A 13011-nucleotide genomic window follows, 5' to 3' on the forward strand; every position below is an offset into this window, starting at 1 on the left:
CCTCTTATTACCATCATTATGATGCCATAGCTCTAGACACTATACATTTAGACAGAAACGCAGTATAACCAGGCGTTGCGTCACCTTGAAATTGACAAAAATTGAAATTTTTTGGGTAAACAGTGTTTACCCAAAAACATGACTCAATCAATGAGTCTTCAATATTTCCCTATTTTTCTTCACCTTTTCATTGTGCAGCTCCGTTGCCCTGCACGATTGTTCGTTGAGCTGTAGATCCACTCGGGTGTCCCCAAAAGTTTTCAAAAGCACCATTGCTTGTAAGTGCCCAGCCGTACTTTGGTGTCTCGTTGCTGCCTTGGTTAGACAACTCAAGTTTGCAAAGCCAGTGTGGCTCCAAACACCAAATCGATCACTTGCAAATAATAGGCATTCCCAGCAGTACAGTTTGCAGTGCTTCTCGGAGCCTGTGAGCCATTGATAGCGCTCGTAGTTGGAACTTTGAAAGTGGCGAACGAACCCCTTTCCCGCCTGTGACAGACTTTGTAGCGTCGGCGTCGGGCGACCTCTCCTTACAATGTCTAACTTTTCTTGAAAAGTTCGTCTTGAGAATGGCGTTATAATTATATCCTCGACCAAATCGATATCTTCTCCTCCTTCCGCCATTGTGGGTTGAAAAAACAGCTTAGTAGTACGCAAATTAATTTGTTTATCAAATTCAGTTTCCTAGTTCTGAGGTTCTGCATAGACCTGCCCATAGGACCTGCCTCTCAATATTGGTAATCCAATCAAAAGACGTGCACGCACTACGCCTGCTAGCTGGCTCCTGTGTAACACTGGAGCCAGCCAGCAGGCGTACAATAGCCAACTCTAAAGCTGATTGGTTGACACTAAATTTTCATTTCCATTCACTTTAAGCTACAAGCGCCCGCACTGTTGATTCTGAAGGCCTGAGGGCAGATTTTAGACCCCTGGCAACACATGATGGCTGAATATGATTGGATAAAAGATCTAACATAAAGACCAGCCCTCCAAATCTCAACCTGGGGCTGGAAGCAGTGCAACCAAGAGGAAAGCTGTGAAATTAAGAGTATAACTCTTACTCTGGGGAATAATTTAATACATATTTGTGGGGAAATATATTTTAAAAATATATATATTCTGATGATGTTTAGGCCAGCAGAGAAGGCCTTGCTGGTCCTGACGGCCCACCACTGCATACTACTGTACTTAAATAGTATTCTTCAGTAGGCAAATCAGCCCACTTGTACAATGTTACAATAAAGCTACAGAAAGGTCTCGGTAACAAAGTCAGTGTTGTGTGAGGTGAGCTCATTCTTCATCCTGACCTGTTGGACCAGCCCGGGGTGCAGAGCCAGTTCTGTACACAGACACCCTGTGGAACCGGTTTTTAACAACCAATGAGACAGACTGAGTAACAGCACCAAAGAGGAGGAATAGTAATAACATCAACCCAACCTCTCACTCTCTCTCTCACACACACACACACACTGACTAACTGGTGGCCCTGAACTCAAGGACAGGTTTAATTTATTTTGTTTCTGGGCATTTAGGTTGGGGTTGAAGCATCGCTATTTTCGGTCTTCCTCTGTTGGTCCCCAAGTTTGATTTTCTAGACGGGGCACCTCAAAGCAACACCCAGGCCCTCAGGTGTCAAAATTGTCAGTTGAAACCAGCAATTGAAACCAATAGAAGCCAGACTTGTTTTTGTGTGTGATTTACGTAGAGCGGGTGAAAATGTGCTTTGGTGATGGAATTTCACTTCATTATGTTATAAAATACATTTTACCAAGACAAATATGATTCTTCATGTTCTGAATCGTTCAGTGGGGTCTTTCTCTAACATGTCATTAACATTATATCCAAGAAGTCAGATTTCGTAACATAATACATCCGATAATAAGTACTGGGCTCTGTTGCCCCGAACTGAATGAATTGTTAAAGGCTTTGACAATAAAAAGTGCTCCGTTGACATTTCAGAGAGACGCTTGTTTTTGTGAGAAATCTTTTAAAACTGTTGCATTAATATGAAAAGCTTATGAAAATGTTTAGTGTCACGTCTCACAATCGATATCTATCTCACCTCTATGTAGTTTTATGTCCTCCGGATTTGAGAAGAAAGACAAGTTCAACGGTGAGCCTGTCAGTTAGTCTAAATTCTCGCACAGCATCTGTGCTAGCTGATGCAATGCTATTTTCCAGATTTATTACCACTTTTTTTTCTCTGGCCTCCATTGATTTAGTCACCCTAATTTTGGCCAGGGTAGTAACTACAATAATTTTTGAATGGATTATGATCGAGACAAGGTTGGGACCATTCATTTTCTTAGAGGAGTATCTACACAATTAACATGATTTTACTCATTGGTCTAAATATGTGTTTTTGATTGGACACCCTACATAAGGTGTTTGCTCGGTTAAATGTTTTGGTGTGTGTAAGAATCAAATGTTTTCTTCACATACACAGTTTACAGCGGGTGAAAAAGGTGCAGTGAAATGCTTATGTGATAGCTCCCTCAACAATGCAGTACATTAATCAATAATAGCGATGAAAAGAGTCAAAATAACAAGTAGTAGAAGTAATAGACAAATTGGTATGCATAGTAATAATGGGCTGTATTTACAAATATAAAGTGGGTAGTGGAATCAATAGTATATAAAATAACAGCAGCAGTGTGAGTTCTGAGTGGGGGTGTGTTTTGTTTATGGGTGTTTGTGTGTAAGGGTTGGATGTGTGAGTAGTCGGTGCAAATCATCTCTAAGGTGCATATAGGCTGTCTGCAAAAAGTGTCTACGCTGCAGGTCTATGCAGGGAGACGGCTTGTCTTTTCAGCAGTCAGATTGCTAGTGATAAAGAGGTGTGAGCGAGAGCGCGAGAGTGTGTCTGTCGCACCAGTCTCGGCATGCTTTCTGTTGATTCTGTGAAAGCTAAAAAGTGCCCTGTCTTAACAGATCTGTCATTCCGTAAAAGGGAAACCAACTGATATTGTTGCACCTCCCTCTCTGTATACCCTGTCGTTCACTGTCTTTTCCCTTTCCAACCCCTCTCTCACTTTCTTCTGCTCTCGCTCTCACAGGTGGACCAGACTCTTCAGCCTGATAGACAGCCTCTGGCCACCAGTGATGCCCTTCAAAGTACTTGGAGAAAACCAGAGCTGTCAAGGTGTAGGTTATTCAATATTCCGTTGTGAATCATACCCTGCCTTTTCCCGCATTTGAAACTCAATTACGTGAACAATGTATATACAATATTTCCATTTGATATTGAGAACCCATGTTATTATGGTTAATTTATGTTAGAATAAGAAACTGGCTATGATTACTGTCTGCACGTAGTGGATTATAATCTTGATTCTGTGTGTTTTGTTTGTAGGACAGCATACACAAAGGCCCAGCCCCAAGCTTCTGTTACCTGCTGTCATGCCAAGAGGGCTCTGTGGAGCCTGTAGAGGGACAGCCTTTATCCTCTCTATACCTGCCTCCTACAGAACAAACCCTCAGAGACATACTGCAGGTAACTAGTGACACACAGAGAGAGAGAGCGAGAACTGAATTCTAACTCTCTGTTTACCTCCCCAACTATTCCTCCCCATAATTCGAGTTGTTGAGACCAGATGACACATTTTTCCTTCACTCAGCCAGTGGCAATTGATCAAATATGAATTGTTGTAACGGCCTGTCATATCTATTTCAGTGTGACCTCAACAGCCATCGTTGTAGCTTTGCCGCCACTGTCATCTACAAGAGAACGCAGGTACTTTCAAATGCTTCCTTGGATTTCAATGAGAATGTATAGTGTGACTGAGAAACTGTTATCTGTGATATCTATCTTATTAGAGACGGGTAGATGTAACACAACATAGTTAAAGAGTTGACAGGAACATGATCACATCCTGCTGTGGTGGACAGTGTGGAATCAAGTTGAACTTGCTGTGTTGACAAGACGAGGCAAACTGCCTTCACCATCTGTATGCATACTAACCTACATTATCTACCAGGTGTTGATTTACTGTTGATTTTTACTGTTGAACAGTGAAACCTTTACACTTTGACCACCGGGAGGGAGATAACAGGCCCGGAACAAAGCGAGTGGTGAAGTCCAACGCTTTCTGTCTATACCACTCTGTTTGTCATGTCAGTCATCAAATGGATGATTCTGAGCAACCAGACTGAGCCAGCAGAGACTCATGCTTTTTATTTGATGCACATACAGATACAGACAGAAAGGTGTTTATTCACTAAGACACTTAGAATTGTACTTTCCAAGTAAGCTCATAGTCTCTGACGCCATTTCTCTCTCTCGTTCTGTCACTCTCTCTCGCGTTGTCTCTCTCGCATTGTCTCTCTCGCCTTGTCTCTCTAATAATCTACACTAACGACTGATCCCCTCTTTCTCTTCCTCTTTTTATTATCATCTTGGTTGATATGAATGATAGCACCCACCATCTTTGTCTGTCCCCCCATCTCTCTCCCCTCCAGTCTCAGAGTAGTGATCGGAGCCCAGGGGAGGTTTGGCTGGTGGTGACTGATCCCAGTTTGCAGGAGGAGCAGCAGTCCGGTGGGACACCATGCAGACGAACGCTGGCAGTGTGTGTGACCACTTCCTGTGTGCTCACTTCCTCTGTCGCCAAGGCAATAACCACCCCCAGCGCCTGCCGCTTGTCATTCAGGGACGCAGTCAGAGAGCATGGTACTGTTTTATTGCAATATCATGGTCTGCTCCCCAAATGGCACCCTATTCCCTATGTAGTGCACTTCATATGGAATAGGGTTCCATTTGGGATGCAGACCTGGTGTTTTTCATCTAGTCTGTCACTATATAGTGTATATTGCATTAGCCACTATGTATTGTATACTGTAGGACATCTGAAGTCACGTGGCTACTGCTTCCCCAAAACTATTAATAATGGAAGCACCTCCAATGTCAGGTCAAACTACTGTTTTATGACGCTATGCCATGATTTCTCTCCAGGTGGGATCCTGTGTGTGGAGCAGTCAGTTGTGCTGCTGCTGCCTCTGGTATCAGTGTGCTGCCCACATACCGAGAGCACGCTGGGCCCAGGGTCACTGTCATTGTCCCAGGCAAAGTCCTTACCTCAGCCCCTACCTCAAGCCCAGCCCCATGTCCTTCCTCAGGCCTTACCACAACCTGTGACGCTGGATCCCCTGGGTCCGGAAACACCACCCAACTCCCTCTGCACGTTCTCGGGTCAGTCACGCTCTCCTCCTTGATCAATTGTTTTTCAGGGTTAGCCCGGATAATTGTTTTATTAGACAGACGGACAAACGGTTTTGAGTGTTTTGTGGCTGTTGCCTGTTTGTATTTGTTACTTTGTGCGAGACAGAGAGGCCTTTTTGTGTTTAGTCAAAGGCATTGTGTTCTTCCACTCGCATTCACAGTTTCCCTCAAGCGGTTGAGCCACTGGTTGTGACAACCTTTCAAGGCCCACCAATGTAACTAGCTGTGGACTATCTATCTGTAATTAAGAGATGATACTGTTATCCTAACCTCAGTGACAATGGTATGAATCTGATTAAGGGATCCAATCAAACTACAGAGTATCCTTAAGATACTGGCACAAAATGCATTCACTGTCTGTCTACAGTCTATTTTATATGCATCGCAGGGAAAGTTGAGTAAGTCACGATAAGTTGCATCTGTTAGCACCCTGTGTCACAGGAGAGATCAAAGGTGAAACTGTGAACCCTTTGGATTAGTTCAGGTCTCTCCCACTCGTCTTCCATGTTGGATCAGCTGGCTGAATAAAACAACAAACACCAATGCCTGATTCACACTATTCACGCCAACCCGAATGCTGTGCTGAACCCGTGCTTTGCTGGCTCAGATAGTTTATTTTCAAATGGTCATTTCCAGCATGGCTCCAGACGCTATGGTAGATGCATAACCAGGCCAGCATGGTACAGTTGTGCTTGGCTCTGTAGTGTAGAATAGGGTATTTCTTCTCAATTTCTATTCTTATTTTCAATGACTGCCTTGTTCAGGGGCAGAACAACAGAGTTGTACCTTGTCGGCTCGGGGATTTGATCTTGCAACCTTTCGGTTACTCGTCCAACGCTCTAACCACTAGGCTACCTGCCATATAATGTGTCTTTATCTGCACTCGTAAGCAAGTTCTAACTTATGGCAGTTTGCCTGGCTCTGTGTGAAGGCAGAATTTTCTTTTTATTGGTTGGTAATTATGTATATATTTTACATGAGCTGTGAGTTGGACATATCTCTGGTTGTTAACTATGATTGCGTCAGTTCTTTAAGGGAGTAAACAATTGCTATCCATTTTAACTCACAGATAAGAATATATGGGGCTGCAAACTTTTTTTCTCCCTTCTTTTGACCCTAAAATGTAATTCTTATCTTCTTACTGAGCTTGTTTTATCTTTCCTTTTTTAATCCTTACTACAGTGGCCTCAAGAATATTGATACAATTGTTACACTGCTCAGTCCCAGTTTCCACCCATGTTGCTTACCAGTTTAGTCAATGTGGTGCCCTATAAGGTTTGTTTCTCTGGCTAGTGCTGATGGTTGTGTTGGTGATGGCAGGTGTGATAGTTGGTGTGGATGAGGACACGGCCTACTCCTGGCCAGTCTGCAGCCTGTGTGGGAGCGACCTCTTGGAGATGACACCCCAAAAGCCGTAAGTCTTCAATTCACCTGCTGATGACCTATAGGGGATACGCCGAATTAACTGATTGAATCTTATTGGTTTACCAATAGAATAACTAAAACATTTCGCAAAGGGAACTTCTTTATTATGGTTGAAATGTGATGTCAATATCTGCATTATGTCTGTTGTCCCCAGTCAAGCATTCCTTTGTGTTGCTTGTGATTCACTGGTTGACCAACCAACCATGAACATGCAGCTTGAAGTGTTCATGAATTGTTCTACACTAAGAGACTTCACTGTGAAAGTAAAGGTGAGACAAGATTTTGAGTTTAGGTTGTGTGTTGGCAAATGTCTGTATTTTCAATGTGTAACATAGCAGTGCATAAGCATAAAGTAATATTAAAGGAAGGTTGATCTAATGTTAATCAAGATGTGGTCTCAACTTTTCGTGTCACTGTCAAATATAGTCTTAGATTGTATCATTAATGGTAACATGAAACTGTTGAAAACGCTATGACAGCTTATTATGTTATTATAAGGTATGTGCTGTAATGTAATATGGTATAATTTAATAAAACCGCTAATATGAAGAAGTCTAGTTTGACAGTCCAGTCCAGACCATTTATTCAACTAGTATGGTGACTATTCTCTCTACTGTTTTCTAGCTCCAGCAGAGTACCATCATGTCTGTGTTGAACTGTGCAGCCTCTGGCCATGAGGTGAGCTCTCTCTCTCTCTCACATGTTATGTAATACGCTGTACCTGCCTTTTTATGCAGACAGCACTTACCTCTCAGTTTAGTGCACTGATATAGCATTTTGATCCTCCTGTGTGTCAGACTGTCAGTATGTTTGCTGAAAGTGACATCATTGTCATCTGTCTAATAGCCCATAGTTAGACTGTGTTAAGAGATCTGTTTAGAACAATGGCTGGACTTACTCACACAGATCAATACTGTAAGAGAAGCCAGATGATACTAGTATCGCTAGAGTTGGATCTATATTTCCTTCTAATCTACAAACACTGGTATCACCCACATACCACCATCAGAGCCAAATATTTAAATATATGGCTCTGACCACCATATACAGTGCATTAGGAAAGTATTCAGACCCCTTCCCTTTTTCCACATTTTGTAACGTTACAGCCTTATTCTAAAACTGATTCGATAAATAAAAATCCTCATCAATCTACACAAAATACCCCATAATGACAAAGTGAAAATGGGTTTTTAGAAATGTTTGCAAATGTATTAAAAACTATAAACAGAAATACCTTATTTGCATACAGTACCAGTCCAAAGTTTAGACACACCCACTCAAGGGTTTTTCTTTATTTTTAACATTTTCTACGTTGTAGAATAATAGTGAGACATCAACTAAGACATATGGAATCATGTAGTAACCAAATAAGTGTTAAACAAATCAAAATATATGTAATATTTGAGATTCTTCAAAATAGCCACCCTTTGCCTTGATGACAGCTTTGCACACTCTCGGCATTCTCTCAACCAGCTTCATGAGGTAGTCATCTGGAATGCATTTCAATTAACAGGTGTGCCTGGTTAAAAGTTAATTTGTGCAATTTATTTCCTTCTTAATGCGTGAGCCAATCAGTTGTGTTGTGACAAGGTAGGGTTGGTATACAGAAGATAGCCCTATATGGTAAAGGACCAAGTCCATATTATGGCAATAACAGCTCAAATAAGCAAAGAGAAACGACAGCCCATTACTTTAAGACATGAAGGTCAGTAAATCCGGAACCTTTCAAGAACTTTGAAAGTTTCTTCAAGTACAGTCGCAAAAACCATCGAGCTATGATGAAACTGGCTCTCATGACGACCGCCACAGGAAAGGAAGACCTAGAGTTACCTCTGCTGCAGAGGATAAGTTCATTAGAGTTAACTGCACCTCAGACTTCATCCCAAATAAATACTTCAGAGTTCAAGTAACAGACACGTCTCAACATCAACTGTTCAGAGGAGACTGTGTGAATTAGGCCTTCATGGCCGAATTGCTTCAAAGAAACCACTACTAAGGACACCAATAAGAAGAAGAGACTTGCTTGGGCCAAGAAACCCGAGCAATGGTCATTAAACCGGTGGAAATCTGTATTTTGGTCTGATGAGTCCAAATATCACCCCTACCTTGTCACAACACAACTGCTTGGCTCACGCATTAAGAAGGAAAGAAATTCCACAAATTAACTTAACCTCTCTAGGGTACGTGAGACGGTAGCGTCCCACCTCTTCAACAGCCAGTGAAACTGCAGGGCGCCAAATTCAAAACAACAGAAATCCCATAATTAAAATTCCTCAAACATACATGTATTTTACACCATTTTAAAGATACACTTGTTGTAAATCCAGCCACAGTGTCCGATTTCAAAAAGGCTTTACGTCGAAAGCAAACCAAACGATTATGTTAGGTGAGTGCCTATTCACAGAATAACACAGCCATTTTTCCAGCCAAAGAGAGGATTCACAAAAAGCAGAAATATAGATAAAATCAATCACTAACCTTTGATGATCTTCATCAGATGACACTCATAGGACTTCATGTTACACAATACATGTATGTTTTGTTCGGTAAAGTTCATATTTATATCCAAAAATCTGAGTTTACATTGGCGCCTTACGTTCAGAAGTTCCAAAACATCCTTTGATTTTGCAGAGAGCCACATCAATTTACAGGAATACTCATAATAAACATTGCTAAAAGATACAACTGTTATGCATGGAATTTTAGATGCACTTCTCCTTAATGCAACCGCTGTGTCAGATTTCAAAAAAGCTTTATGAAAAAAGCAAACCATGCAATAATCTGAGTCGGCGCTCAGAGCCCAATCAAGACACAAATATATCCCCCATATTATGCAGTAAACAGAAGCCAGAAGTAACATTATAAACATTCACTTACCTTTGATGATCTTCATCAGAATGCACTCCCAGAAATCCCAGTTCCACAATAAATGTTTGTTTGTTCGATAATGTCCATCATTTATGTCCAAATTCCTCCTTGTTGTTCTAGCGTTCAGTACACTTTCCAAACTCACGACGCGCGGGCAGGTCCAGCGGAAAGTACGGACGAAAAGTTTTAAAAATTATATTACAGTCCGTAAAAACATGACAAACGAAGTATTGAATCAATCTTTAGGATGTTTTTAACATAATTCTTCAATAATGTTCCAACCGGAGTATTCCATTGTCTTCAGAAGTGCGATGGAACAGAGCTCACTCTCACGTGAACGCGCATGGTCAGGGCATGTTTAGGTCATGATAGACCTGACTCATTTCTCTCTCCTTCGGCCCCACTTCACAGTAGAAGCATCAGACCAGGTTCTAACGGCTGTTGACATCTAGTGGAAGCCTTAGAAAGTGCAACCGTACCAATATCTCACTGTATCTTCAATAGGAGCTGAGTTGAAAATCAACCAACCTCAGATTTCCCACTTCCTGGTTGGATTTTTTCTCAGGTTTTTGCCTGCCATATGAGTTCTGTTATACTCACATACATCATTCAAACAGTTTTAGAAACTTCAGAGTGTTTTATATCCAAATATACGAATAATATGCATTTTCTAGCTTTTATGGCTTTGTAGCAGGCCGTTTACTCTGGGCATGCTTTTCATCCGGACGTGAAAATACTGCCCCCTACCCCAAAGAAGTTAATTAACTTTTTGTTAAGCTGATTGAGAGAATGCCAAGAGTGTGCAAAGCTGTCATCAAGGCAAAGGGTGGCAACTTTGAAGAATCTCAAATATAAAATATATTTTGATTTGTTTAACACTTTTTTGGTTACTACATGATTCCATATGTGTTGTTTCATAGTTTTGATGTCTTCATGATTCCATATGTGTTACTTTATAATTGTGATGTCTTCACTACTATTCTACTATGTAGAAAATAGTAAAAATAAATCAACTAAATGAGTAGGTGTGTCTAAACCTTTGACTGGTACTGTAGAATTCAGACCCTTCGCTATATGACTTGAAATTGAGCTTAGTGTATCTTGTTTCCATTGATCATCCTTGATGTTTCTACAACTTGATTGGAGTCCACCTGTGTTAAATTAAATTGATTGGTCATGATTTGGAAAGGCACACACTTGTCTACATAAGGTCCCATAGTTGACAGTGCATGTCAGAGCAAAAACCAAGCCATGAGGTTGAAGGAATTGTCCATAGAACTCTGAGACAGGATTGTGTCAAGGCACAGATCTGGGGAAGGGTACCAAAACATTTCTGCAGCATTGAAGGTCCCAAGAACACAGTGGCCTCCATCATTCTTAAACGGAAGAAGTTCGGAACCACCAAGTCTCTTCCTAGAGCTGGCTGCCTGGCCAAACTGAGCAATCGGGAGAGAAGGGCCTTGGTCAGGGAGTTGACCAATAACCCGATGTTCACTCTGACAGAGCTCCAGAGTTCCTCTGTGGAGATGGTTGTACCTTCCAGAAGGAAAACCATCTCTGCAGCACTCCACCAATCAGGCCTTTATGGTAGAGTGGCCAGACGGAAGCCACTCCTCAGTAAAAGGCACATGACAGCCCGCTTGGAGTTTGCCAAAAGGCATCTAAAGGACTCTGACCATGCAAAACAAGATTCTCTGGTCTGATGAAACCAAGATTTAGCTCTTTGGCCTGAATGCCAAGCGTCACGTCTGGAGGAAACCTGGCGCCATCCCTACGGTGAAGCATGGTGGTGGCAGCATCATGCTGTGGGGATGTTTTTCAGTGGCAGGGACTGGAAGACTAGTCTGGATTGAGGGAAAGATAAATGGAGCAAAGTACAGAGCGATCCTTGATGAAAACCTGCTCCGGAGCGCTCAGGACCTCAGACTGGGGTGAAGGTTTGCCTTCCAACAAGACAACGACCCTTGGCACACAGTCAAGACAACACAGGACTGGCTTCGGGACAAGTTTCTGGATGTCCTTGAGTGGCCCAGCCAGAGCCCGGACATGAACCCGATCGAACATCTCTGAAGTGACCTCAAAATAGCTGTGTAACGGCGCTCCCCATCCAGCCTGACAGAGCTTGAGAGAATCTGCAGAGAAGAATGGGAGAAACTCCCCAAATACTGGTGTGTCAAGCTTGTAGCGTCATACCCAAGAAGACTCAAGGCTGTGATCTCTGCCAAAGGTGCCTTAAGAAAGTACTCAGTAAAGAGTCTGAACACTTATGTGATATTAGTTTATTTTTATTTTTTATAAATTAGCAAAAATGTCAACCTTTTAATTGTTTGTCATTATGGGATGGGGTATTGTGTGTAGATTGAGGGGGGGAAACGATTTAATCTATTTTAGAAAAAGGCTGTAACGTAACAAAATATGGAAAAAGTCTAGGGACCTGAATACTTTCTGAATGCACTGTATCATCCAGCATTCTAGAATGGATATTGTTGACAACCTGGCTTACATCCATTGTTGAGAATCAGGGCAAACCAACAATCCAGGTTAATTGAGGTGGATCAGCACCACATACCCAATTCAAATATTTTCTATTGAGTTTTTGCACTGGATGTGTTCCCCCCCAATCTAATAACAATACTTTGTCATTATAAATTATATTATAGAGTGTAACCAACTTTTGTTCTCATTGAGCATGTCTAACTTGTATATACAGTTGAAGTCGGAAGTTTACATACACATAGGTTACGCTCTTCTTGACATTTATGTTGCCTATTTGTATAGCTTCACAGTGTTTATTGGATGTTATTTGGTAACATGTTTATTGTTAGCATGAGTGCTAGTTGTGACTCGGGTTACTGCAGTTGAAGTCGGAAGTTTACATACACTTAGGTTGGAGTCATTAAAACTAGTTGTTTTTCAAACACTCCACAAATGTCTTGTTAACAAACTATAGTTTTGGCCAGTCAGTTAGGACATTTACTTTGTGCATGACACAAGTAATTTTCCCAACAATTGTTAACAGACTATTTACAGATTATTTCACTTACAATTCACTGTATCACAATTCCAGTGGGTCAGAAGTACATACACGAAGTTGACTGTGCCTTTATACAGCTTGGAAAAATCAAGAAAATTATGTCATGGCTTTAGAAGCTTATGATAGGCTAATTGACATAATTTGAGTTAATTGGAGTTGTAGATGTATTTCAAGGCCTACCTTCAAACTCAGTGCCTCTTTGCTTGACATCATGGGAAAATCAAAAGAAATCAGTCAAGTCAAAAATTGTAAACCTTCACAAGTCTGGTTCATCCTTGGGAGCAATTTCCAAACGCCTGAAGGTACCACTTTCATCTGTACAAACAATAGTACGCAAGTATAAACACCATGGGACCACGCAGCCGTCATACCGCTCAGGAAGGCGTTCTGTCTCCTAAAGATGAATGTACTTTGGTGCGAAAAGTGAAAATCAATCCCAGAACAACAGCAAGGGACCTTGTGAAGA

The 13011-nt window shown here is 41.5% G+C and overlaps 1 protein-coding gene across 1 annotated transcript in view; it reads left to right on the forward strand.

Moving 5' to 3' along the window:
* LOC139560457 (DNA repair-scaffolding protein-like) overlaps positions 1–13011 on the forward strand; it is a 71029-nt gene that overhangs the window by 56524 nt on the left and 1494 nt on the right. Inside the window, exons 12-19 of the mRNA XM_071377259.1 lie at positions 3057–3144; positions 3353–3493; positions 3674–3733; positions 4459–4669; positions 4952–5188; positions 6539–6632; positions 6798–6912; positions 7268–7321. Coding sequence (XP_071233360.1) covers positions 3057–3144; positions 3353–3493; positions 3674–3733; positions 4459–4669; positions 4952–5188; positions 6539–6632; positions 6798–6912; positions 7268–7321 — 1000 coding nt within the window. The remainder of the gene's footprint in view (positions 1–3056; positions 3145–3352; positions 3494–3673; positions 3734–4458; positions 4670–4951; positions 5189–6538; positions 6633–6797; positions 6913–7267; positions 7322–13011) is intronic.

Source organism: Salvelinus alpinus, chromosome 30 (assembly GCF_045679555.1).
Source record: "Salvelinus alpinus chromosome 30, SLU_Salpinus.1, whole genome shotgun sequence".
Lineage (NCBI taxonomy): Eukaryota > Metazoa > Chordata > Actinopteri > Salmoniformes > Salmonidae > Salvelinus > Salvelinus alpinus.